This window comes from Bufo gargarizans, chromosome 9 (genome assembly GCF_014858855.1).
Source record: "Bufo gargarizans isolate SCDJY-AF-19 chromosome 9, ASM1485885v1, whole genome shotgun sequence".
NCBI classification, from domain to species: domain Eukaryota; kingdom Metazoa; phylum Chordata; class Amphibia; order Anura; family Bufonidae; genus Bufo; species Bufo gargarizans.
The window spans coordinates 107,412,622-107,435,261 of NC_058088.1; the positions used below are offsets into that span (position 1 = coordinate 107,412,622).

Here is a 22,640-nt window from a genome sequence, read left to right on the forward strand (position 1 = left end):
TCTGTAGCACTGTCAGACAACATCCTATGGCACGCAGGGTTGTGCTTTTAATATAACATGACGCAGTTTCTTGTCTCTTATATCGCCACTTTAAACCAATAATACATAAAAGGCCAAACTTGTGCAGCTCAGGTATCCCTTGTCCAAATACGACATGTTTCTGTATACTGTCATTCAGGACACAGCAGTTGACTATAATCTTACATATAATAGTAAATTTGACACATCTACACAAGTGGAGATTCTCAGCCATGTATATACACAGACATCAACAGGCAGAGCTCAGTGATATTGGTAGCTGCACTAGTGAGTTACACTGTATAATGAATGCATCTTGTGTCCATTTTGTGTCCACTGCAGAAGTTATGTGAGAGTCGGCATTGACAATATAAGAAACACGGAGATTCCAATTCTTTAATCAGACCATTCATTCTCATCCAATTCCGAGTCGTCATCAGACTCACTGTACTCCACAGCAATCCTGCGGGATAGGATTGTAGCCACATCGTTTCCAACTGGCTCCTTCTTTGCCTCCTGTTCTCTCTGCTCTTGGACTTTCCGAAGCTGGATACCTAAACAACAACCAGAAACGCAGCCTTTAAGACTAAAAATACGAGTGCCGAGAGAGGAAACCGATTTCTAATTTGCTCTATAGTTTTCATTCAAATTAAAACAAGGTTCTTGAAAAACATAACTGGGGGAATTGATCATGAAGGCAATATCTGAAGTCAGTTTTGCTTGAGGCTGTGCTGGTGTACTTTGCAAGTTGTTTGTTAAATCTGGCTCATTTTTAAAACTAAAACTTTTATCTAGAAATGCTCCAGTTTTTTATGCCACCCCCCCTACTGGAGTGAGTTTATGATTTTTTTTTGTGAAAAACATGGATTGAAATTCATTAAAATTGCTAACCACGCCTACGTGTCCACTCACTTTGGACAAGTGTCAGGCGTTCACATCACATCACTATGCAGTGCTGTACTGTGAGGGTTGCCATTCCTACCAGGCAAGTCCCATCTGCTGGACTTGTCAGAGTGACTGGAAACCAAGTCAATCAGGTTTCCGTTTCTGACTCTGTGTCCAATCCCAGAGCTAGTTGGACAGACAGCTGTTTCCTCTCAACCATGCCTGAGATTGCAGTTAGCATTCTAGGCTCTACACTGTGTGACTTCATGCTGATATTCTTGGAGATCTGATTTCTGTCTTGTTTTTTGGATTTACTCTTATGCCTGCTGTTCCTGTTTATATAGACTCACCTGGTAACTGACCCGTGCTCTGCATTTACTGTGTATGTCTTTTTCCTGGTTTTGACCCTTCTTGTTTTTGTTGCACCTCCCTGGTCATTCCGGAAGGTCTGCTACTTGTGTGTCCACATTAAGCCTCAGAAGTATTCTGGGTCCCTAGCAACCAAGTCCATCCTGCCTTGCAGCGGACTGGTGACTACCTAGGGGTAGTCTTAGTTTCATACCTCCCAGAGTGGTTTTGGAAGGCTGATAGCAGTTTTTGGGTTCACTGGCTGTGGTTCAGATGGTGACTCTAGTACATCAACTCTGTAATATACTGCAGGGCCAAACCTACCGCCTCATCGCGTCGGCTTTCTTACACATCTACATGGTAAACCTGGCAGACGTATTATTAGATGCCCACTATATTACTGTATGAGCATTAGATTCAGAGCCCAGAATAACGTGAGAGGAAATCAGTTCTCAAATGTTTCCATAGAAAACATTTTGGTTACAAGTAACCAAGCAACAATGCATCTGAAGTATTTCCATAAATACCCAGGTCAATTATGATGACAGAGAAAAGTCCACTTACCTCTGCGGATTGCAGCTAGAAGGTCACTCCTGGCATCACTCATAGGAATTAGCGGAATCTGAGGTTTCCTTGGTTCCACAGTGACCGTGGGTGGGGAAGCGGAATGAACAGGGGAAGCGGTAACAGTTAGAGGACCTGGGGGCGGTGGGGGAGGTGCTACAGGTGGTCCCAAAGAACCAATTTGAGGAGGAGAACCAGTGTATGGGCAGGGGGGAGCTGGAGGTGGGGCAGGGATATATGAGGACATGGAGGCAGCTACATTGGGAGCTACAGGAGTAGGGGCAGCGATTGGGCTGTCAAAAGCTGTTTGTGCAGAAGGAATTACAGGAGGAGGCGGTGGAGGTGCAGGAGGCACAAAATATTCAGTCACTGTCCCTTGTTGACCACTGAAAGAAAAAAACACATTACAGTTCCTGTGAGTGAATAATTCAGTAATCTGTAATATATCCATATAATTAGACATGTAGGCACCATAATTCATATATAAAGTCACTATTTTTAGAAACATTTATCTTCTGTGTCGTACATAAAAGAAGACTGAAATCTACGCCATGTCCGAGCTGGCATAGATTTCAGTTTAGACGCACGGACTGCTGGAAATGAGGCTAAATTATGATGCGGCTATTAACCCATCATAAGTTAGGAGCGTCCTCTGGCACTGCAGGGGATATCTGCGTAAAACTTCCTCTCATGTCTTTGCAAATTCATCCCGCTCTTGTTTGCCTACACAGCTCAGTTATAACTGTCTCTCCAAAAATACTGCCTAGCCTGGCTATGTAGCAGAGCAAGATGCATGACACCGGCCCTTTTCAAAGAACTCTCTGAGTTAGGGCTCCTGCGCACGATCATATCCGTTTTTGTAGTTAGTAAAACACCGAAACTGGCCGAGACCCTGCCGCCATTTTTTTTCTCCTGCAGAAATGTCCTATCCTTGTCTGCAAAACAGACAAGTATAGGACGTGTTCTATTTTTCTGCAGGGCCGTGGAACAGACTTACGGACGCGACAACACATGGGTGTGCTGTCCGCATCTTTTGCTGCCCCACTGAGATAAATCGGTTCACATCTGATGCACAAAAAATGTGGATTGGATGTGGACCAAAGCTATGGCTGTGTACAGGACTCCTTAGGCTAATTTGAGACAAGCTTGTCCACAGTGGAAAACATGCTCGATCATGGACACTGCTCCTTTTACAGGAGCACACAGCATTATAATGATTTATAATGCTGTGTGTCTCTGGCCCACCTTGCATCTACTGAATTATACTGACAGCATTATGTCAGCACAATTCAGTATATGTAAGATCGGGCAAATCATTATAATGCTGTGTGGTCCTGTGAAAGGAGCAGTGTCCATGACGGAGCATGTTTTCCACAGTGGACAAGCTTGTCTGAAATTAGCCTAAGACTTAAAGGGGTTATCCAGGCTTTTCATGTTGATAGTCTAACCTCAGGCGAGACCATCAATATTAGATTGGCGCGGGTCTTACACCCACACATCTGGAGATAAGCTGTTTTGTAACTACACAGCTCTGTCCATTGTGTAGTGGATGGAGCTGGTGAATGGTAGCAGTGCTGCAGACGGAGCTGTAGTCCCAGCGAAGACTTCTGATGCTGGAGCTACAACAGCTGATCGGCAGGGGAGCAGGATGTTGGAACCTCCGCCAATCTGATATTAATGGTCTATCTTGAGCATAGGCCATCAATATCTAAATCCTGGGCACACCCATGGGTTATGCCTCATGTGGGATCTGAGGTGGTGCTGCACGACACAACAGATGATAACAGCACAGAAAGAATCCCTGTGTCATGCACCGCACCCTCAGACCCTGCACTAAGCCTACAACAATGTATCAGTTGTGTCCAGGTTTTCCAGTCATCTCTTCTCACATGTCTATTTTAATAAATTATTGTATACTAATATGCCAATTCTGGAGCATCTTTTTTAACTCTGCATTGTGCTGTTCCTCTGTTACTCCTCCTAGAAACTTAAAGGACATCTGTCACCAGCTACCTCCTTATCAAACTATTTGTATAGACACATAGCTGTAGTTCACCTGACTAAAACAGGTGATCCCAGGCTCCGTCACCGAGTTTTGATACTTTTTCTCAATATGCATATTAAACTGTTGGTGCAATGAGGGCATCACGTCACTCTTGTTGCACCCAAACTCCACTTCTTTCTGTGCCTTTCGCTTCCCTTGCTGCTTTGCCGCTGCCTGCTCCTGTCAATCAAAGCAGTGAGGGAGGGGCTGACCACAGAAAGGAGTGAAGCTTGGGTGCAACAAGAGCAAGGGGCGACACCCTCATTGCACCAAAGGCCTATTTTGCATATTACGAAAAAGCATCACAACTCGGGAATGGGCATTGGATCAACACAAAAAAAATGTTGTTTTAACCAGGTGAACCACAGCTACGTGTCTATGCAAACAGCTGGTGACAGATTCATTGATAACAAGGTACAGTACTACCATTTGGGGGGTGTATTCTTTTACAAGTGGAATGGAAACATCCAGATCACAATATATTTATACATTTCTGGGAGGAATAACAGACCCAATGCAGAGATCTAAGAAAAGATGCTCAAGAAAGTATTTCCTAAAACATGTCAGGAAAGAGACAGGTCCTCTTAAGCCTAGCTTTGCCTTGGTGAGTATCCCTAGTAGTGAGCCCATAGGTTGAAGGCTGTCCTTTGAGCTTCTGCAGGTAGAAGGGACCCTACAGCATATCTATATGCATACAAATAGAGCCCTTTCTACAACAGACCGACCCCATCCCTGCTTGCCAGCAGCCAACATGCATAAGACAAAAGACTGCCTAATAATAATATAGACATATGCCCCAACTTCTCAAGTCGATTTATTCATAAAGCAGGAAACTGACAACATGTGACATCCTATAAAATATTATATCAGATTGGCGGTGGCCCAACACCGGCACCCTCGCCGATCAGCTGGTTGAAGAGAAGGCTGCTCTCTGTGCAAGCGCATTGTTTACCTGCAAATCTCAGAGGCGAGCAGGAGTAATTACAAGCCATCGCATTCATTTCCATCGGATGACTCGTTCCTATTCAAGTGTATACTACAGAGCCCTTCCATAGAAGTGAATGTAATTACATCTGCTCGCCGCTGCGCTGTCGGCGGCGAAGAGTTAAACAATGAAGGGAAGGCTGCGCTGGCATGGAGCACAGTCTTCTCTTTAACTAGATGATCGGCGGGGGTGCTGCTGATCTGATATTGATGGCCTATCCTGAGGATAGGTCATCAATATTAAAATCCTGGAAAACCCCTTTAATGCTCACAGCTGTCACTGGTTCTAGAAAGAGGTAGTCAGTGAGCTCTCCAAGGTGCTGAAGACTTTTCTCCTACAGGACTTCCACGAATTCCGTGAACTATGGACATCAGTGGCAGAGTAGTCGTACAATCTTCAGACATGCCCTATCTGTGCAGCAGGGAGAATGGAGCCCTTACTGTACCTTAAACTAAGCCTATGGACACCTTTAAGGGTAATTTTTTTTATCTTTTCATTCCGCTCATGTTAGGGGTAATTTTGATTTAAAGATTTTCAACAGTTTTTCCCTCAACATCTTTCACTTCCAGTGCATTTACAGACCAGTGCTTCCTCTGTCAGAGAGCTGCGCTAATGGATCAATCTGTAGCCCTTTTCTGTACTTTCCTAACAGATCATAAGCACTAAATACTTATCAGTTTAGGAACTTAGCTTAAAGGGGTTGGCCCATGTGGGACATCGATGGAATATCACTAAGATATACCATCAATGTCAGATAGGTGCAGGTCGTACCTGTATCTAGGGAACGGGGCCCCACAAAGTGAAGGAGAGGACACTGCACATGCACCTATCATATCCTAGCGACCCCAGATGGGTCAACCCCTTTAAAATAGAGGTTTATGATCTGTCAGTTCAGAGATAAGGGCTACAGGTAGCGCCATCAGGGCAGTCTGCAAATGCACTGAAAGTTTAACGCTGTAGAAAAAAAAACTGAAAAAAAAGAGTAGAATGCAATTTTTTAAAAACTACACCCAAAGTTGTCCATAGCTTTTAAGATATGGCAAGAGCTCCATTCTCACTGCTGCAGAGATAGGGCTGTATGTCTATGGAGTGCACAACTCTTCGGCCACTGATGTCCATAGTTTATGGAATTCTGGGAAATATGTCAGATGGTGTCTATGTGTTTATGAGGCGCATAAAATGGTCTCTCATGTAGCAGCTAGACTGGAGCGGTAGAGAAAGGTATGCGGAGATTGGTTATCTGTCCAGTGGTGTTGAGGTCACCCACAGATGCTGGATAGATTCTCATTGCTCTCTCTGCCTCTACCTTTCCCCTCTTCTCCTCCTATTAAGTATGCGCGGAACCCTTAGTAAGGTCACATTCACATGATGGTGGGAATGGCCATGACCGTTTTGCGGAATGCAAACCGTATATCCGCCAAACATGGGTACTGGCAGTGCTCATTCCGCATTTCAGTGAGGACCAATTGACGTCAATGGGTTTGTGATCTGCAATATGCGACAAAAGATAGGCGCGGAGGCAGGCGCGGAGGCAGGCGCGGAGGCAGGGACGTGGAAACACATGGAAGCCATTCCACGTGCTTTCAGGTCTATGCCTGCACGCCTCAGAAGATAGAACATATCCTATTTTTTGTCGCATCTTGCAGATCACAAACCCATTAACGTCAATGTGACTGAACCCTAAGGAAGGATGTGTGAATGGAAGAAGGAAGAATTGCAAGAGATGTAGAGAAAGGGGACCCTTCAGCAGATGGCAGGCTGCTGTTTATGGTAACCTGTATTCTGTCAGAAGAACTGTCAGACATAGGATGTAGTAAAAACAACACACTGATGAGCTGCTGGAAAAAATAGGGGCAAAATATCATATGAGGAACCATGTGTTATCAGTCCTATAACATCACCTGGTAGTTAGTATAGTTTGCATTTTTTATTTTTTTATTTGGGAGTAAACATTAGCTCTTAGGGAACCCTGAGATTTTCTATTTTAGCGTTTTTGTTTTTCACTCCCCGCCTTCCCATAGTCCAAACTTTTTTATTTTTCTGTTCACATAGCCTTATGAGGGCTTATTTTTTGCAGGACAAGTTGTATTTGCTAATGGCGCCATTTACGGTTGCATACCAGTTAGTGGGAAGCAGATTATTATTTTTTAAATGAAGTAGAATTATTGTTTCACACTGTACACAATGCGTTATAATTGGCCTATCTTCATTCTCCAGATCGGAACGGTTACAACTATACCACACTTGTATAATTTTTCTTGTGTTTTAATACTGAAAAACATTTTTTTAAACCTTTGAGAAGAAAATTACATTTATCACCATATTCTGACCTATAACTTATTTGTAGTTATGTGTACAGGGCTGTGTGGCATAATTTTTTGGGGTGCGATCTGTACTTTTCAGTGATACCAACTTGAAGTGTGTGTGACTTTTTGATCACTTTTTTATTAAAAAAAAATGATTGCTAATATTATTTTATTTAAAAAAAATGGCAAATTGGCTGTTTTAATTTTATTTTCCCATTACGCCGTTGCCATATGCCATTGATATTTTATATTTTAATTGTACTGGCATTTTCGCAAGCAGCAATGTCCATAATGTTTATTTTTTATTGTTTTTTTATTGGTAAGTATTTTTATTTTAAGGAAAGGGGGTTGATATGAACTTTTATATATTTTTTTTATTTGTAAAACCTTTTTTTTTACTTTTTTTGTTTAAGACTATAATTGGCAATCTTTAGATTGTTCATTGTGTTCATTGACGGCCATATAGCCATCATTGAACACTTAATTTTCAATATAACAATACAGTGCTGCCACCTAGTGGCCTGTATTGGTATATTCATCTTATAGACTCTGAAACCTGCTTGAGGCTTCGGTCTATTAGAATACTGTAACAGGTTCACCGATCTCAGCCGAGGAAAGCTGTTACCTTCCACTTCCGGACTGCTCTGATGCAGTGGTCACATTTGACCTCGGCATCTGAAAGGGCTTATCACATACATGTGCCGCAGGTGTCTGCTATTTAAAATAGCAGAAACCCGGCGGCTATGGTGCCTGCTGCACGTGCGATACGGACTTCCGTCGTACATGTACCTTGTACATGTACGTCGGAGGTCCTCAAGGGGTTAATGGTCTCTTATGGCCTGAAATAAATGGATCTATTGATCACGGTATTTAAAATATCCAACATCTATGAGACGAAATGAAGAAATCCTTAACAATTAAATATCACAGATTGCAAATTACATATCAGTCATAAACTTCAGATTTGGAAAATAGGAAGATGCAAATCTACTTCATAATAAATGGAACACAACTATCCAGCAAATTCAGCTACTGCAAGCACCTACACGTAGGTTTGTTTTCAGTGCTGAAGCAGTTATCAAAAATAGCTGTCTCCTTCCTCTCTTCAGACATGATTGAATGTGTCACTTACCCATAATCCTTCAAGACCTGAGGCCGTGGGCCATTGAGAATGGCCTCTGGTGGCTGTGGTGCATGCGCCTGCTGGGCTCTGTTCAGACTGTTCTGCCGGCTACCCGGGGCGGATGAGCGGTAGCCATGCTCTTGTGCTTGACTGGCCATTAGTATGATCTCTTTGTTCTCTGCGGTCAGGTGCGGGATAGCAGCCAGGATCTGCTGAGTGGGGTGATTGGGACTGGCCGGATACGAGTGATCAAGATCTGAAGCATGCGACCTGCAGAAATACAATATGTGGAAGTACATAGGATCAGTTATATCTAATGGTGCTGACGTCCCACCCAGGATGAGAGGGGTTAAATAAATATGCTACGCTCCAAGTACAGAAAGGATGATTTATAAATGCATGTTGTTGGGAATATTAGCAAGTACAACAGCAAAATGTATATTTTATAGAAAGGTAGGACTAGAACATACACATATGCATTTACATGGTAAACGTTGCTTACATTTTAACATATGTTTTTGGGACATGATGAGGAGCGTATCCCCTCCAACAACCCCAAAAATATGAAACTACCGTCTGTTTCACAGCCAAAAGATATTTCAGTGTGGACATATTGTGTGTGGAACCTGCCTATTATCAGGGGACAGTGATCCCTCGGATGAAGTCACATGATATGGAGATGGTGAGAACCTGTTATCTGGCCTGAACTCCTTATCATAGGCCATCATGTTCCATTCTAGCCTCCTGTTCCGAGCTTTCCGAACCTTCTTCACTTCCCGGGTGGGATCTTCCACTTGCCTCTGCTCCTGGAGACATACAAGAGGTTACATAGTTAATATGGTTGAAAAAAGACATAAGTCCATCAAGTTCAACCAAGGGATAGGTGGTGGACGCGAATCCCAGAAGGTATTATAAGAGCTCCTATGTAGACTTATGTGCACCAGGTTGATACCATAGTTACAGACTATACACAAACGCTTCCTGTACTCAGATCCGGCAGTTATTTATCTTCCTCCTCCTCTGTAGTCAGAGACGATTAAGCTGAGCTTTCAATAGCCATCAGCCGAACGATGACAGCTATCTCTCTAGTCTCCTTAATGGGGTTGTCCTCTTTAATAATATTGTTGATCTATCCTCAGGATACCCGATCCTTCTCTCCCCTGACATCATCTGTTGGGGGAGAGTAAGGAGCTCCCCATCACATTAGAGTGTCTGCCTAATGCCCCGTTCTCAGTGGGTTCGGACGACAATACACTAATGTGTATGGGGCCTTTAGGGTTACTCATACACATCTTGTGATAAGGAAAGTTGCAAACTGTATTTTTTTACAGAAATCACAACTTGTACAACCACATGAGAACCAGAGAGACAGGGCGCGCAGGCTACAGCAGTCTTTCTGAACCTGGACAGGCATTGCTCAGAAGCTCTACTGCAGGAATGCCCAACCTTTCCTGGTCTGAGGGCTGCACTGTCAGATTAAACCCCAAGGGCCACAGTAAACGTTAAAGAGGTATTACCATCTTAGACATTTATAGCATTTTAAGAATATATGCCATAAATGTCTGATTGGTGCTGACTCCACTTCTTGGACTCCCATCTTTCAGTAGAATCGGGGTGCCCTTCTCCCCAGTCAGCAATTTAGAGGTGGGAAGACCATGCATGCAAGTGGCTCTTGTAGATAAGGCTCCATTCAGACGTCCGTAGTGCATTGCCGATCCGAAAATTGCCGACACCCCCATAGAAATGCCTATTTTTGTCCGGAATAGGACATATTCAATTTTTTTCTAGAGCTGCGGACCGGAAGATTGGGCCGCGCTCCAGAAATGCAGATGCAGAGAGCACATAGTGTGCTCTCCGCATCCATTCCCGCCCCATTGAGAATGAATGGGTCCGCACCCGTTTCGGATATTGCGGAACGGATGCGGACCCATTCCACGGATGTGTAAATGGACCCTAAGGGTGTTGTGCTAACAGCCTAACATTTTACAATTTTCATAAACTACAGTGGAGAGAGTCACTTGTATATATGGTCGGGTCACTAACTCATATACACAGTGCACCATCAGTACCTGCCAATCCTGAGCTGTTTTCCACTACTCTCTGACATGGAAACCATACATGAACCCACACATAGAAAAGCATTTCTATGTCCAAATGTTTGGGGGCCATACAGAATGCATGTGGCCCCTAAGCTGCAGGTTGTGCACCCCTGCTCTACTGATTTTGTCCATAGAGTTAAATTATTAAATTCAGGCTACGTGCAGGCCAACAATAGCGTGAGGTTACTGCAGATGAATTTATATAGCTTTCCCCGAGTTTAATATAAGCTGTACACATTCAGTGGTGGCTGCAGACAATAAGAATTGCATCATTGTATAGCTATGATTTCAGAGATTAACATGTATTTGTGCTGCCCTGTCAGGATTCCATACATTAGGACGGATTTACTAATCCTGTCTAATATGTACAGTAGATCATTGGTCACCAACTTTTGGCACTCCAGCTGCTGTGAAACTACAACTCCCAGCATGCACATTTGCTCAGCTATTCTTGTAACTCCCACAGAAGTAAAAGGAGCATTCTGGGAGTTGTAGTTTCAGAACAGCTGGAGCGCCGGAGTTCGCTGATCCCTGATTTAGACATCGTAAACTTGGACCAGGCTGGGATTTACTGCAGCACTATTATTTTTATTATTTAGCCCTATGTGTTTTCCCTCCACAACCATCATTTATGGTACAACATATTTATAACACGTTTTGCATTTACATGATTGTTTCTTATTCTGTGTATTTGGTGTTAATGTTTTTCATGTATTACCCAAAGTCATTGTCATTTTGCTATTGTGACATTATTTACTGTTGAATACTTTCCACTTGACACCCGTCTAACGACCATAAAAAATAGGTATACTATGTTAAAAAGGGCCCTTCAGAGGTTCAAAAAAATACCTCAACCACTTGCACGCGAGCAAACGCTTGATCCACACTGGAGGCAGCAGGATCTGAAGCTCCCATGACGTCACTACGCTGGAAGAGGCAAGTCCTGGTCACTTCAGTGCGAATCTAGTGTTCCCTGCGTGCAAGTGAATGATGTGAGTATTTTTTATATATTTGTTTTGTCAGCACTACCGGGGTTGGGCAGCTGTTTATACTGGGAGGGGGGGGGGGAGCACAATTGGGAGCATTATTTATACTGGGTGGCACAATATGGTACATTATTTACATTGGGGGGCTATGGTGGTCATTTGATTTCCAGGGGCACTAGGGGGCATTATGTATACTGTGAGGGCACTGCAGGGGTGGGGATGTTAAAAAAAGAAAAAAGCATATGAAATTCATTAATTTTTAATGGCTGTTAGAAATAGATGCAAAACGGGCACTAAGACATTGACTTATAGGATAGCTGCCTTACATCTGGTGGCATAGAGGCGGAGCTTGTTAGAAGCTCATTTGCATCCCTTCCCTCCCAGAATTCCAGAGGAGCATGTACGGCCTATAAGTCTCCTCACGCTGATTAAGGCGCTCTCTCCCTAAAGAGAGATAGTACCCCCCTAAAACGAGCACTAAAAACTGATAAATGGACGGCCAGAAAATGGATGCATAAACTGATGCAAAATGGCCATGATAAACTGACAGTTTATCTATTTTTCATAGTCATATGAACGTATCCTAACTTGGAAACGGTATAGCTTTGCTGTGCTATGCTATTTCTATAGCTCCAATGCACTGCAATAGAAGCTACTGAAACAGCAGTGCGCTGGAAATATACATATCTCATCATCTCTATTTCTAAATTTAAATTCAGATAAGATAGACAAGACCCTGGAGCTGAAATCCACACTGCTTCTTTTGTGCACACAGATAAGCTCGAGACAATGTTCCTGCTGGGACTAAATTCAAATTACTATGGCATTGCGTGACATGTCTAGGTGACGAGACGCTAACACGTCACAACATATAATCATCAGAGAGATGCGCACTACACTTTCTCCGCACTGTTTATTTCATGGTTGTTATTATCCCGCCCTAGAAGTGTCAGCAGTTCCTGTACTATTAGAAGATGTAGAATAGGACTGTCAGACTGAAAGGATTGTGCCATACGTTCCCTGCATAGTACACACTGTTCTGTTCCTGTCATGATCTCTATCATCAGCATAGTAATGGAAGAACTGTTTTGTCAATGAACATTTTCCATAGGACTGCTCCTGTCTATCAAGCCATTCACCCTAGGCAACTACCTCAAACACATACCTTTTTTTAGACAAATATATCAAATACAAAGATTTTTTTCATTTATGTATGTTTTAGGAGTATATACGTAAAAGAGGGGCAGGTGCAGCCTGCCACCTACTGCTCCATAATTAAAGGGGTTGTATGGGTTCAGATCTGGTCCCGGACTTACCCATATTTTCACTCAGGCAGCCCTCTTATGTTTGCATCGGAGCATGTCATGCTCCGGGGTCTCCCTTGCCCTGCGCAGGATCGCGTAGGGAAAGGGCTCTTTTATTTACCATAGCAAAGGAGAGAATCGGAGCATGAAATGCAAAGGATGCTCTTGTCAGGGGATGAAATGCAAAGGATGCTCTTGTCAGGGGATGAAATGCAAAGGATGCTCTTGTCAGGGGATGAAATGCAAAGTATGCTCTTGTCAGGGGATGAAATGCAAAGGATGCTCTTGTCAGGGGATGAAATGCAAGGATGATCTTGTCAGGGGATGAAATGCAAAGGATGCTCTTGTCAGGGGATGAAATGCAAAGGATGCTCTTGTCAGGGGATGAAATGCAAAGGATGCTCTTGTCAGGGGATGAAATGCAAAGGATGATCTTGTCAGGGGATGAAATGCAAAGTATGCTCTTGTCAGGGGATGAAATGCAAAGGATGCTCTTGTCAGGGGATGAAATGCAAAGGATGATCTTGTCAGGGGATGAAATGCAAAGGATGCTCTTGTCAGGGGATGAAATGCAAAGGATGCTCTTGTCAGGGGATGAAATGCAAAGGATGCTCTTGTCAGGGGATGAAATGCAAAGGATGATCTTGCCTGTGTGAAATTCTGTGTATGTCCGGGTTCAGCTCTGAACCCGGACAACCCCTTTAAAGTGTAAGTGCAACATAGGCCTATTAAAGTGTCCAGTTGGTGCTGCACTGGCTCTGGTACATGCCTGTCTTCTCATACATAGCACCACTCATGCCAAGTTAGAAAATTACCCAGGCACATGTATATGTTGTATATATTGGGTGTATCTGTTATTATGCCCATATCATAGTTTGAGCACAGAAATGTTATTATTTAGTTATGGTGTTCCCAAATTTGGCCACAGAACCCCAATTATATTTGGGAACAGTAATGCAAAATTATTTGCCCTGTCTTCTGGCGCCTACACTGTGCCTCATAAACTCAGTGCTTGCAGTGTCGCAGATTCACAGTGCGCTGGGGCCGAAAAAAGTAATTCCACCCGTAAGCGGAGGTGCCGAACGGCTTCAGAGACAGAGGACGAATGCTTTTGGGTGGAATAACTCTGTCTGCTCCTGCGAACAGCTGTAAGTGTTTTGTGGTCCGCAAATCGTGGATCTAAAAAACATGGATCCCGGCCGAGTGCATGCCACGATTTATTTTCTAACTTCTGTAGAAATGTCCTATCCTTGTCAGAGAAATGGACAAGAATGCAACATGTTCTATTTATTTTGCGGGGCCGCGGAGCGGAAGTGCAGATGGAAATGAATAGGTCTGCATCCAATCCGCAACACATGCGGATCTGATGCAGACAGAGACTACGGTCATTTGCATGAGGTCTTAATCTGAAGATTTTGTAGATGAGATTGGAAAAAATAGCGCAGGTTTTGTAACACTTACTTTCTGTCTTCTCTTCTCCTTCCTCTTGTCCTCAGTAGCTTGTAACATTTTTTCCTTCCACAAATTAAAGAAATATGAAGGATCTGTGTAAAATCGAAGACCATCTTTCCTATCATCCCTAAAATGTAGAAAACTATTATTTTAGGTGAACCAAACACAAATCCGGAATTCACTGGGACTAAACGTACTGGTGTCCGATATAGATAGACCCCACCAGCAAGCACATAGTGATGCACATAGTGATGAAGATGGCTACCAAGATGCACTGCTGTAAAGTGTAATATTTTTTTTTAGAAGAGACCATGATGGAATCACAGTACATTTTGCAGATGGCATTTATAGACAGCTATTACTGGGCTAAAATCATTGAATTTATTTCCTAGGGTCCTCCAACCCCTTTAATCATCACAAATTAAGGAGTGTGAGTATAAGTCTTGTATGCGGCTGAAGGTGCGCATAGGCACATGGGTGGAACTACATGTGTAGCATCTGCTATAAGACCAGAATACTATGTATGGATTCCCAAGTCCATATTCCAGACGTATTTCCCTGCTTGGGTTTAACAATGCATCATAGATCAAGGCATGTGAATCCGGTCTAAGGCCTCATTCACACTGTCAGTGTTCGGTCAGTGATTTCCATCAGTGATTGTGAGCCAAAATCAGGTGCAGGTCTACATACAGAACAGGTGCAGATGTTTCCCTTATACCTTATCTCTGCGGAGTCTTCACACCTGGTTTTGGCTCACAAATCACTGATGGAAATCACTGAGCAAACACTTACTGACACTGACTGTGAATGGACCCTTAAGGCGGAGAGGCTGACAGGACACAACCTCCTTCCAAGAACATCTATAATCTACAGGTACTAATAGTGGCTGATTAATTAATAAGCACTCTCAGCATTTGAAGTTGCATTAAAAATATTAGAATTATAAAATTAAAATTGCAAAAAAATGGTCCAATTGGGGTTAAAAGAGACTGCAGTATCCCCAGTAGTTCATCAAATTATATCACTCATTAAATTATCAACATAACATCACATAATTTAATATAAAACTTCATAAAAAACTCATACAATTGAAGCAAAATGAGATTGATAATTGATGTTGACAAGTTTTATATGAAATTATGTGATGTTATGTTGATAATTTAATGAGTGATATAATTTGATGAATTACTGGGGATAATATACTGTTGGTGCATTCTCGTTTAACTCCAATAGGACCATTTTTTTTACAATTTAAATTTAAATTTTATAATTCAAATATTAGTTTTTTTGTTATGCAACTTCAAATGCTGAGAGTGCTTGTTAATTAATCAGACACTATTAGTACCTCCATAGCTTTTTGTTTAAATAGGTGACCACCATACATACTATTTTATCTACAGGTACTACTTTCCATCCTGCCATTAGTGCTTTCATAAAAGTATTCATGCTTCTTTACATTATGACAGTTCTGGTTACATAGGGAAAGGGTAGTTAGGAGCCACATCAGGAAGGGGACTCTTTTATTTTTTCTGTGGGTCTTAATCCTGCCCTTGACATACTTGTCAAAGCAGTATGACTATCAAAGGCCTGCAGACCAGAAGCAGCCTATACTTGTCCTTCATTATTTCTAACAGACTTCAAAGTGCACATTATACATTTTACTATAGTATCTGCAGCTACCTAATGCCCTTCTAATTCCTATACCTTATAGAAGAAGCCAGAAGCTACCGCAATGCCACTTCACAGAGACGACATAATACCTGACCTTTTTGCAGAGGATGAAAAGGCTAAGAGTCTCTGCCGCTCTGATCAGTTCGCCAGCTGACCTCATTAATAACTATCGGCCACTGCTGTGTACGAGGCTACATTTTGGTTTATTCTTCCCATTAGCAGGGATCTCACTGCAATTTTTACACCTGCTCAGTTTTTAATTGCGTTGCAACAGAATTTCTGAATATGCTTGGCCTTTATAAATAAATGATGTTTCATGAGCAGTATGAGCTGAATAAACTCTGAACTTATGTTAAAAGATATTCCAGAATTTAAAAAAAAGTTGGTCAAGAGCAGATAATAGTATAAAAAAAATAACCAGTCCCCTTTCACACGGGCGAGATTTCCACGTGGGTGCAATGTGTGAGGTGAACGCAATGCACCCACACTGAATCCGGACCCATTCATTTCTATGGGGCTGTGCACATGAGCGGTCATTTTCACGCATTACTTGTGCGTTGTGTGAAAATCGCAGCATGCTCCTCTTTGTGCGTTTTCCACGCAACGCAGGCCCCATAGAAGTGAATGGGGCTGCGTGAAAATCGCAAGCATCTGCAAGCAAGTGCGGATGTGGTGCGATTTTCACGCATGGTTGCTAGGAGACGATAGGGATGGAGACCCGATCTTTATTATTTTCCCTTATAACATGGTTATAAGGGAAAATAATAGCATTCTTAATACAGAATGCATAGTACAATAGGGCTGGAGGGGTTAAAAAAATAAAAAACAAATTTAACCCACCTTAATCCACTTGATCGCGCAGCCCGGCTTCTCTTCTGTCTTCATCTTTGCTGTGCACAGGAAAAGGACCTGTGGTGATGTGACTGCGGTCATCACATGGTCCGTCACATGATCCATCACCATGGTAAAAGATCATGTGATGGACCATGTGACGAGCACAGTGACGTCATCAAAGGTCCTATTCCTCAAAGAAGAAGACAGAAGAGAAGCCGGCTGTGCGAGCAAGTGGATTACGGTGAATTAAATTATTTCTGTATTCAGAATGCTATTATTTTCCCTTATAACCATGTTATAAGGGAAAATAATAAAATCTACACAACACCTAACCCAAACCTGAACTTCAGTGAAGAAGTCCGGGTCTGGGTACCAAACATGCCGATTTTTCTCTTGTGTGTGCAAAATGCATTACAATGTTTTGCACTCGCGCAGAAAAATTGTGCATTTTCTGGCAACGCACGCCACATCTTATCCAGGCCAAAAACATGAGGCCCGTGTGAAAGAGGCCTTACTCACCCATCACATCCCACAGCAGCAATGATGTTATCTACATCATTCACATGACCATTGCAAGCTATGACTGGCCTAAGTGGGGATGCTTGCAGGAACAGCAATGGCCAATGAGGTCAGTGATTGGCTACAGTGGTCATGTCAATTATGGTCATCACTGCAGGACCATCGGAGATGTAACAGGTAAATAATGGTTAATTTTTTTATTTTTAACCCATTTCCTGCTTTCAGCAAACTTTCTTAAAATCCCAGAAAACCCCATAAAAGGGGTTGTGCAAGAATGGAGGGGTTCTTGGCAAACCCCTCCATTCTGCCAGACCTGCAAAGTGAAGATGACTTATCTGCTTCCAGGCGCCGGCTCCCCCTCCTGCTCCTCTAGGCCTGCAATGCTCCGCTGGGGTCCATTGATGTCAACATTTGTCGCGATACAAGGGGAGCCGGACACCTCTTTGGCCTATGATTAGCTGCAGCAATGTCAAACCGGCGGCAGGCGTTCCACAGTGGAGTGCACGCCGCTTTCACTGCAGCGCAGATTTTATCCATGGCGGGAATCTGAGTTTATGCATCGGAGGGACTGCCCTAAGACAGGTAACGCCATTTATCAATTAGGCGTTCAGTATAAATATGGCCCAATTTTTAGTGATTGACCATTGGACCCTGGGAGGGTTAGGACATCCACCTTATTTGAGGGATTCACCATCAACAGTGAGTAAAACCTATTACATGACGCCTATACATGAGCTGATTTCATGTTTCTATCTGTGACATGCATTTTCTTGCCACTAAGTGGACTTTAACCAGTAGATGGCCATATCCTGAGAGGTCGGGTCACGCCATCTAATCAACACCTTAAGGTAACTTCCGCATTTTGTACATCTGGCCGTTGGCCTATTTGACTTTACCTTTACGTGGTATTATATTACCTCTTAGTGTATCGTCACGCTTATTCCGGACATTCAAATTAAGACTGAGAGTACCAGTACATTGAAGACTGTGGTGTGTGCCTCTGGGTATCAATTCTGGCCACCATTGTGCTCTATATCCTGTCTTGACTCAGTGAGTTACCTCCTGATATTTGGCATATGCTGGTGGTGGCGTCTCACATTACCGGGTGACTATGTTTGAATACATTTGGACGCTTTATGTAGCATGTACCTTCTTTCTTTTTCTTTACAGATATCCATCTTTCTGTTGTGACATGCACAAATTTGGTAGATCAAGACGTCTGGTATTAATATTCCCTTTCCCTCTAAGTCCTCCCAGGAATCTCTTTTGTCCAATCTTTTAATCTTATATGTCTTTATTGTGACACCACCTGCCATACGGATATATCATGGATATGCCAACACTGTTTGGACTTCCTTCCGTTTGACAGGGTTATTTTCTTCTGTTTTTCTCATTCATCTACCGTATCTCTACCTACCCCCTGATGATCCCACACAGTGGGGGAAACGCGTTGGGGTTTATACAGATTTAATCTGTGACATTGTATACCATCCCCTTTTTTTGTTGGTGTCTTTAGATTTAACGTGTCGCACCGTGTACCTGCTCATCTTTGCATGGGCAGGGTTGTATACACTGTGCATTTTTTTCACTGATCCGCCGTGTCCACGCCTATACCAGCCCACCACATTTTTATCTAGGCCACTAACTAACCTAATGTACTAGGGTACAATAGGAGTGTATAGTTAGGTTCGAGGACAGGGGGTCTCCACCATCAGGGGCCGCCCCTGGGCTAAGGGCCAAGATTTAGGTTTACAGCTTAGGGCTTCCTAAGACATACACTCTGGCCTAATCATTTGGATGGCCTGGTGTACGCCTGGACATGTTGGGACATTTTGTTTATATAGTAATAAAATTTATAAATATTTATCCTGTTAGGGTTATTTATTAGCTGGACTTTATTGACTTTGAATACATAACCCACCTTATATATATATATATCCTAATTTGCTGGATAATGTCAAACCGAATACTGACATTGATGGAGCCCAGGGGAGCATTGCAGTCCTGCAGGAGAAGGAGCTTGCAGTGCCGAGAAGCAGGTAAGTCATTTTCCCTTTGTAGGTCTGGCAGACTGAGGGTTTTACCAAAAACCACCCCATTCTTGCACAACCCCTTTAAGCATTCTCAGGATGTATGAAGAGCAATGTTATCTTCATCTGTGTAGGAAAATGCACAGCGCACCTCTACAGACAGCTATTTACACATGTCTCTATTATATCTACTGTGCAAAACACTTACTGTACGTGGACTGTACCAGTCCATAGGGAAAGCCAGGACTGTTACTGTGGCCCAATGAGCTAGTGAGTGTGCAGTCGTATTTGCCTAAAAATGGTTGGCTGGCCTTGTAGTAAAGGGCCTATTTCCCCTCCTGATTTTCAGGCCAATTAGCGGAAATACTTGCTCCCAATGATTGGTCAGTGTAACTGTGCTGCAGATCATCCAACAAACGAGCAAACGCCTGATTGTCGGCTGATTGCATCTTTCATGAAGCATGTCCTATTATCAGCAGCACATTGCCCTGTGTAATCAGGAATGTGCTGCTGATAATCAGCACAACTAAATGGGAGAGGAAAATTGCGGTAGCAACCATCCCCCCTCCCCATAAACTCTGCACCAGCCAAGCCAGTGCAAACAAGCGGCAATCAATAAGTTTATCAACAAATGGTGCTTGTTCTACCCAAACATCGGGTAGTGTAATAGGATTTAGGGATTGATGAAGACAGAAAAAGTTTGCTACACACCTGAACTGCAGTGTATGGATGACTTGGATCTAAACAGACCATATAGTAGTCATAGTATTATAACAATACCATATACCATAATAGTACCATACATCATGTGCTGTGTATACATGTGTATACGATTGGGATATCTCTGGTACAGCACTGCGGACTATGTTGGTGCCATATAAACAAATGGAAATGCCTCATGGCTTCATATTCTATATATCACCTGTATGGGGTCAGGATGTTGAGTGGTGGAGGCTTGTCACCTCGTTGGTACATCTCCATAACTGGATTTGGTATGGAATTTCGAGATACCACCTGCTGATTCTGCACTGTGGAGCTTTTAAATGCTTTCCTCATATTTATGTCTTGCAACGATACTGTAAGCACAAAAGAAGGCCAAAGAGAAAGAGATGTGTTACACAAGACCCTACTGCATACAGTTGCAGAATGAAAACAATACATATCATAACAATTCTGTACATATGAAATAACTAAAGCAGCTCACAGCTGTTAAAAAGCTTCAACTAAAGGGTTCCATACGCATTAGTGCATTGTCAACCCATCCCTCCGAGAACATCAGGTTCGGCCAACACTCTGATGTGTATGGGGAGCCATCAACTCTCCCTGACAGATGATGTCGGGGGAGATAAGCCGACAGTTATTGGGTTTGTATGCCCAACTTAACTTTATGGCTTTGCATCAGCCAAATGTATAGTAGAACTTCTCTAAAGCTAACCATACACATGAGCCTAAAGATTTCAACCATTACAATCTTTTGTCAAGTGAAAAATAAGGTGACAGACCATCATCGTCTGAAAAGAATTCAGCCGTGTTTGACATTTTCTGCAGTCAGACAAAAGATCTTTTATTCAAAGAAAGATTGTGAACGAGATATTTCTAGGGAAGAACTGTTCTCAGAAAGATCTTTTGTCCATCAACTGGTTTCATTGAACATGTATGGCCAGTTTGAATAACTGTAATGGCCAGTATGGACTGAAGTGTGTATGGCCATGTCGGTGAAACCATCATTCACCAGATGTTTGATTGTTCAACTGCTGTTCAATCATCAACCAACTTCTATCTAATGTGTGTGGCCACCTCAACAGCCTTAAAGGATAACTGTCATATTTTATTTTATTTGCTAGTTTATTAGAGCTAGGCATGTATACTTGAGTTAGTCTGTCAATGATTGCCAAAAGATCTGTAATTAACTTAGAATAACAGCTTTCGTTAATGTCTCCTGTCCCTTTCCACTACTCCCTTAAAGATAGTTGCTATGGCTCATCTGTCTCCGGCTAGGAAGACAGAGGGGCGGTCCTTCACACTGTATGCCTGCATTAGGCTTCAGAGTGAGGAGGCGTGTCTCTCAGTAATCCATTCTGATTTGCTGGTGGCTACAGCATGTTTGTATGTGACCTCAGGGAATGCAGTTTTGGCCTCAGAGAACTGGCAGAGGAGCCATCTTGAGAAGATCCTCATAATGTAGGATTCAAAACAGCCATAACTAAGGGGAAAACTCAAGGAAAACAGTGGTAAGTGAAGAAACTAAAGATTGCTTTATGCATAATGCTGCTGCAAACGTCACAGGATAACCATTATTCTAAAATATAGCCTTTAATAATAACTATTAAAAGAATGGAAAGGGTCCATTCTTTTAATAGTTATTATTAAAGGCTATATTTTAGAATAATGGTTATCCTTAGGGATGAGCGAACTCGAACTGTATAGTTCGGGTTCGTACCGAATTTTGGGGTGTCCGTGACACGGACCCGAACCCGGACATTTTCGTAAAAGTCCGGGTTCGGGTTCGGTGTTCGTCGCTTTCTTCGCGCTTTTGTGACGCTTTCTTGGCGCTTTTTGAAAGGCTGCTAAGCAGCCAATCAACAAGCGTCATACTACTTGCCCCAAGAGGCCATCACAGCCATGCCTACTATTGGCATGGCTGTGATTGGCCAGAGCACCATGTGACCCAGCCTCTATTTAAGCTGGAGTCACATAGCGCCGCCCGTCACTCTGCTCTGATTAGCGTAGGGAGAGGTTGCGGCTGCGACAGTAGGGCGAGATTAGGCAGATTAACTCCTCCAAAGGACTTGATTAACTGATCGATCTGCAGCTGTGGATCATTGAGCTGCTGATCCTCAATTGCTCACTGTTTTTAGGCTGCCCAGACCGTTTGTCAGTCACATTTTTCTGGGGTGATCGGCGGCCATTTTGTGTCTTGTGGTGCGCCAGCACAAGCTGCGACCAAGTGCATTTAACCCTCAATGGTGTGGTTGTTTTTTGGCTAAAGCCTACATCAGGGTGAAGCTGTCACACCAAGTGCATTTAACCCTCAGTAGTGTGGTTGGTCAAGCTATCACACCAAGTGCATTTAACCAGCAATAGTCTGTTCATTTTTTGGCCATATACTAAATCAGGGGCAAGCTGCGCCCGTCACCAAGTGCATTTAACCCTCAGTAGTGTGGTTGGTCAAGCTGTGACACCAAGTGCATTTAACCAGCAATAGTCTGTTCATTTTTTGGCCATATACTACATCAGGGGCAAGCTGCGCCCATCACCAAGTGCATTTAACCAGCAATAGTGTGGTTATTTTTTGGCCATATCCCAGTCTAATTCTGTCACTAAATCCATACCGGTCACCCAGCGCCTAAATACTAGGCCTCAAATTTATATCCCGCTAAATCTCTCGTTACCGCTGTCCTGTTGTGGCTGGGAAAGTTATTTAGTGTCCGTCAAAGCACATTTTTTGTTCTGGGTTGAAATACAATTCCCA

At 42.9% G+C, this 22,640-nt stretch overlaps 1 protein-coding gene across 1 annotated transcript in view; it reads right to left on the reverse strand.

Moving 5' to 3' along the window:
- Nucleotides 1–414: 414 nt before the first annotated feature.
- LOC122919565 (wiskott-Aldrich syndrome protein family member 3-like) overlaps nt 415–22,640 on the reverse strand; it is a 60,796-nt gene continuing 38,570 nt past the window's right edge. The window contains exons 3-8 of the mRNA XM_044268655.1: nt 20,091–20,244; nt 14,124–14,241; nt 8,904–9,079; nt 8,283–8,543; nt 1,816–2,201; nt 415–572 (exon numbers count right to left, since the gene is read on the reverse strand). Coding sequence (XP_044124590.1) covers nt 415–572; nt 1,816–2,201; nt 8,283–8,543; nt 8,904–9,079; nt 14,124–14,241; nt 20,091–20,244 — 1,253 coding nt within the window. The remainder of the gene's footprint in view (nt 573–1,815; nt 2,202–8,282; nt 8,544–8,903; nt 9,080–14,123; nt 14,242–20,090; nt 20,245–22,640) is intronic.